Consider the following 6,405-nt stretch of genomic DNA (forward strand, 5'->3'; position numbering starts at 1 on the left):
CTTTGCAGATGACACGGGAATTCTAGCTCAACATGACAACCAATTGCTTGCCTCAGAAATTCTACAAAAACATGTAGATGAAGTAGAAAAGTGGATGAAACTATGGAGAATAAAAGTGAATAACTCTAAATCAGTTCACGTTACTTTTACCTTAAGACAAGGTTCATGCCCCCCTGTTAGATTGAATGGTGATTTGGTTCCTGTATCCAATGTTGTTAAATATCTGGGATTACATTTAGATAGAAGATAACCTGGCATGAACATATTCTAAAGAAGCGTCAGCAGCTTGAATTAACACGTAGACAACTAAATTGGTTAATGGGCTGGAAATCACAAGTCACAATAGAAAATAAACTCTTAATCTACAAGACAATAATTAAACCAATATGGTCCTACGGTCTACAACTATGGGGTGCGGCCAGAAATCGAATATAACTATTCTACAAAGGTTCCAAACACAAATTTTGAAAGAAATCGTGAACGCTCCAAAATATGTTCCAAACTGGTTGATACATCAAGATCTCAGAATCCGAACTATAAATGAAGAAATTAATCTATACTGCACCAGATATAAAGCTCGTCTGAGTCGTCATCCAAACGTATTAGCGTCAGATCTGCTCAAGCCTTTACCACCAAAGCGTCTTAAAAAAAGAATATGCAATGATTTACTAGAAATTATAATATAATATCTATGAAGGCGCTATCGCAGGATAGCGATCCTTCTCACGCAGACAATTAATATATAACTGTACATATGTAGCTGAATGTACTTTGTATAGCTTGCTATGAAAAATAAATACAAAAAAAAAAAAAAAAAAGAGTATACTCATCATGGAGAAGGTGCAGAATTTTATTATCAGAAGTATACCCACTATGCTTTTAAATCTTTGACCATTGGCTATTAGGCCGCAATTTTGAAAAGAAAAAAAAAACAACAAACCATTTTCTCAAATTTCAAGATATTTAGAATATTTTGAGGCTATGTCGGTATAAAATGAACAGAAAGTATCAATTTACCTCAAACAACCTTTTACCTTGATTCTGATGACACAAAATTGAGAGTGCGCCACAGCTAAGTTATTAATAAGCATTAATCTAAGTGTTTTTTTTAGTTTTTTTATTGGCTTATTTATGAAATAGTGAATAGTAAATATAATAATCTTTGCAATTATTAAAAAAAATATTTTTGAGAAAGTACATTTGGTAATATAGCACAAATTCGTATGTGTAGTATAATATTTGATCACAAAAAAGTTCTTCAATTAAATTCACCATATTATAATCAATTTATCTATCTGAAATATACAACTGAAATAAACTACGATATTGGTGCAACGAATGCAATAATGCACACCATATATTAAATCAACAAAAAAGGTTAATATTGACCATGTTGAATTTACAATAATACAATACGGTCTTTTCTCAATTTGCATACAACCAACTTGATAATTATTCTGTATACCTATTGAAAACATAATAAAATACACAGATTAGATTACCAACAAAAATATATGTCTAACCAAATTAAAATAATTATAATTCGTAATAAATAATATACTTTTGCATGATAAATGATGTTTCTTTGTAAAATTTATGATTTGAACTGCTAATCATGGAGAGACTTTTGACCAACAGCTATAAATTGATTTAACATTTTATATATTTTATAATTGTGGAATTTTAATATTTTATGAAAAACTGTAATTTTTAGCACTGTATTTCCAAACGGGTGGACCTGTCTTTTTGTCATAAACTTACCAGCACCTTTCGCCGTCAACACGAATCGAATGTTCTTTGAATCATTCAAATCGGTTGATCCGTGCGCCCGAAAAACAATTTGTATCCATACATAAACACACATACACATACATACATTTTTTTCTAAAGTATGCCAAAATAGAAACCTTCGAAACGTAAAGATTTGCAAAAATTTCATTATCGAGTTAATGAAAAGAATCGTGCGTATAATAAAACTATTTAAATTATTGAAATATCATCGAAGTAATTTTGCACATTTCTGTAATTTTTTAGTAATGCACAATCAATATTAGGCTCATATTTAGCATTCTTAATAATTTCTAAGACGCTACTATTCATAAGAAATATTGAAAATATCTGTTTGAAAATATTTATACTGCGCTTATCATTAATATCTCATATCATCGGCATATTATTATGTCGCCAACTTCAGAATTTATAAAATTACGAGAAGTCGCGATAATATCTTTAAACTATTTCTGAATGCATCTGATCATAAAATATTTTAATAACTCCAAGATGCTTTGAATATCAATCCCGAACGCAAAAAATCGATCCTGCGGAATGCGTGCATGCTGCGATGAGTTACGATAAAGTTAGCGTAAGTGCTCGATTTATTTATAGGTGATAGATTTATATAAACGTCGATTGATGTGTGATGGAACACGTGCTTTGATGATTAAGTAATTATTTTGCAAAATTGATACAGCGCGCAGAAACTGGTTAGTAGCCAGGAGAGATTGAAATGTACCTACTATACAGCAAACCAGATGTTGACCAGCTACCTGGACGATCAGTCGCCCAGATGCAAATTCGAATACTCTAACTTATAAGATAGATTTGTTTACCCTGATTGACCTATCTAACTTATTAAAAATACCCAAAAGATTTAATAAGTCATAAAAACAATTTTTTAATTACCTCATATGACAAATTACTTCATGATTGAACACGAACTGAAATGATTTTTGAATGATAAACGAATTACTTGTACGTAGGGTAGAGTAAAAAGGTAAAAAGGTCGACCACCGATATCTCTAAAACAAGTATTGTTAGGAATTTATTTCCACTAGTATTTGAAATTAGACGGCAAAAGATGTATAACCAGCCATCGCCTTGATTGTTACGACGTTTGTATCAGTAGGTAAACATAAATGTTGGAAAATCCATAAGAAATGTAGTATACCCTGTTGTATATATGGGCTTTTAATTGTTTTATAAAATGTATTGTTAATTTTAAGTTAGATTCAACAGTTTTTTTTATATAACTCTATAAAAACTTACACGTGGGTGGGGTAAAAAGAACCAACTAGACCTTTACCCTGGCAAAGGAAAAATAGAAAATGAAAAAGCAAACGAAGTTTAAATGCAATTTTACATAGACAGTTTAAATAAATAGTTACTTCAACTCAGCAAATGAATATTTTTGACAAGATACCAAATCAAGTTTAAATACAGTTTTATCTTGCAAAAAATGTATCAATGGAATTTGTATTTTGCATCGGTTGAAAATTTCGAAAAATTCTTTTAAAATTAAAAATTAGACATTGGATCTGTTTGTCTTCTGCACGTCCAATTTTACCCCGCCTATGAAGCCTAAAGGAACAGACGACAAATTTTAGGAAAATTTGTAAATTAACACATTTCTATGATTGGAAATCAACTGGGAATTTACTGAAGTTAGTTCAATAGTTCAATAGATATGTGTATTATAAGCTTTCTAATCACCAACAAAACTAGTGGTATATATGATAGCATCGTGTCTTAAGGCAAATTACTGGAACTTCCTGTTCCGTAACGAAATGTTTGAAGAATATTAAATGTTTTCAAATAGATTATTATAAATAATTATAATATTTATTTTATAATTATATAAACAGAATTGCAAAGTAAAAATTATTTATTATAAGTATATAAGCGAGCTTTAGAATTTTACCCAGAATAAAAAAATAAAATCTGAATTATTTTCGAAATCCAAAAAAAAATTTTGGAAAAAAAGTTTTAAATATTAAAATTTTAAATTGCGGACACACAAAACACACACACACATTCATTCGTGAAGATATGCGAAAATTTTCATGTTCGATTTTTGGCCCATTACTATAACTTACCCTACGGGAAGTTTTTAACTTGAGATTGAGCATTAAATACAATTTGTATTATTATATAGAGACAAACGAATTTGAATCAACATATTTGCAGTATGCAATATACGTATTTGGAAGTAGTTTGTACATACACTATCTCTGGATATGCTTCTCCACAATTGCGTTTATGAATATTATGAATGCTTTTTATATTTTCTAACATATTTTGATCATTATTACAGAATTAGGTATTATGAAAATATACTGATTTTAGTAGGAGATGAACATAATTTATTGGTTTTATTTTATTTTTTGTTACCTGCACTTATATTATGTGAATTATGGGCATGCCTTATAGTTTTAAGCTAAATATACAGCATTAGTGTTAAATTACAAAACAATTTGTGGTAATAATCGTTGCCTATCTCTTACCTACTTGCAACATTATCATCATTATGTGCGGTGTTAATGTTATTCGCAACTTGAAATGTCTAATAGATGATGATAGATACGACTTGTAGGTACTTGATTCGATTGCACCATTATATATAAACTAGATGACGTGATTTAAATAGAAATGCGCCGATTAAACGCCGTTGCACTCCAGGAATGAATAAATTGAGTCATGCTAACGAGACAGCGACATTAAAATCGTATGCAAATTTTATTGATGCTGGGGAAGACGGGGGTAATCGACTTTTAATTTTTATCCAGCATTCTGGCCTAATCTATTAGTCTTCGAAATGAAAGGAACTGAACACAAATTCATAGACACAATACATCGAACTTGACAATATTGAATGATTAGCACCCAATTTTAAATTTCCTATAATAAGTTTTTTTATAAACTTGATTATATTTTCCCAATATACAATCGTGGGTGGGGTAAGAGACACACTGAACCATTACACTGCAAAGTTGTAAACAAAAAAAAATAATAAATAAAAAAGTGTCAAGTTTAAAAAGCAATGTGCAAGAGATAAATTAATAAATAGTTATTCAACTGTTCTGGTTATTATTTCTGACGCAATATCAGATCAAGGTTATTTACAGGTTATCTCTGTACAAAATGTACCCATGAATTTTATATTTTGCATTGGTTGAGGAATGTAGCTATTATTTCGTGAAATGCATTAAAATTGATAATATTTTTGGACCTGTTTTCTGCCTGATCGTCCAATTTTACCCGTCTATGGGGTTAAAGGTCCAGGTGACAAAATTTTGAAAAATAGCAAAAAAACACATTTCACCAATAATGAAATTAAACATAGTCAGATAGTTTTGTGTGAATGTGTTAATTGTTGCGATAAAATTGGTTTGGTTTTTATATAATTGCTCAAAGTCAAATTGGATCTTTGTGGCTCGCCCTGGTATTAAAACGCAGTAACTGTATTGTATAATCAACTACTAATAAATTAATTTACTACCGATCCATTAATATGACTGATTCCGATCTCCTCTAAAAACATCGTACATTTATACCAATAATATTTATTTATTAATTCACTTACAAAAGATTTGTTTGTATGCTCTTAATATTAATTGCTCTTATGAATGGTATCATTTATTATAGAATGTATTCTTGATTATATTGAAATGAAATGATGTTATGTGAGAGTTCTGTTCATGTAATTTTATTTCTATTGCAGGTATTTACTCGAGACTAGTAATCAAGAAAATATGAATGCAGAACAGGTTAGTGGACGTTTTTATATTCAATTATTTATTATGTGCCTATGGTATTTTAAGTTATTCGTGAGTTGCTATTGAAGCATTTTATTCAAATTTTCATTGTTTTTAGTTCATCAAAGTCCACACGTAATTGAAAATCCGAACAAAAATCGAGTTCATATGTTGAGAAAGCACTACATAAAATTAGTGGAAAACTAATTCATTGGTCTAAATTTCAATAAATAAATATGAATAATTTCATGTAAAGTGAATGAGGGCATGCATTACTGTTCCATAATTTTCTGTCGATTATTAAGAAAAATTGGTGGGAAAATAAATTCGGTGTTGGAATTGGTGAAGAATGATGTGAGCTATTATAAGTTATATTTTAAACATTTATTTACACCGTGGTTTTTATTCAATTTCAAAGCCGGATGTCGGATTATTTTATATATCATTTTATCATAGGTTTCAACATCTGACACCAACTAATGAACAAAACGAGCAAACAAAATTAATTTTGCAAGTGCTGCAATTCAATATGAATATAACAGATTTTTTTATATTATAAAAACCTCGATATTGTAATAAAAAAACAATTAATGAAATTTTAACATACGCCATTGAGTATGACTAAAAAAATCATGTATTAGCTTTACAATTATTATATACATTAAAACTGAAGTACGAAGTTGAGGTATTTATCCAGTTAATTGTTCTATCAAGTATATTATTTCCACATTTCGGGAAGTTCATCAAACTTGCATGCATGCATTTTGCTTCAAGGTAAAATATCACTTACAACTACTTATTTTGTATAATCGTAGCCTCAATATATTCTAAACAACTTGAAATTTCAGATATACTGTTTTTTTTTTTTCAAAAA

At 29.3% G+C, this 6,405-nt stretch overlaps 1 protein-coding gene across 1 annotated transcript in view; it reads left to right on the forward strand.

Annotated features, from left to right (window-relative positions):
• Window positions 1–4,303: 4,303 nt before the first annotated feature.
• LOC113375069 (phospholipase B1, membrane-associated-like) overlaps window positions 4,304–6,405 on the forward strand; it is a 6,439-nt gene continuing 4,337 nt past the window's right edge. The window contains exons 1-2 of the mRNA XM_026615020.1: window positions 4,304–4,365; window positions 5,498–5,543. Coding sequence (XP_026470805.1) covers window positions 4,304–4,365; window positions 5,498–5,543 — 108 coding nt within the window. The remainder of the gene's footprint in view (window positions 4,366–5,497; window positions 5,544–6,405) is intronic.

Source organism: Ctenocephalides felis, unplaced genomic scaffold (assembly GCF_003426905.1).
Source record: "Ctenocephalides felis isolate EL2017-DRISC unplaced genomic scaffold, ASM342690v1 CF-g0.4_SCAFFOLD_01886, whole genome shotgun sequence".
NCBI lineage: Eukaryota > Metazoa > Arthropoda > Insecta > Siphonaptera > Pulicidae > Ctenocephalides > Ctenocephalides felis.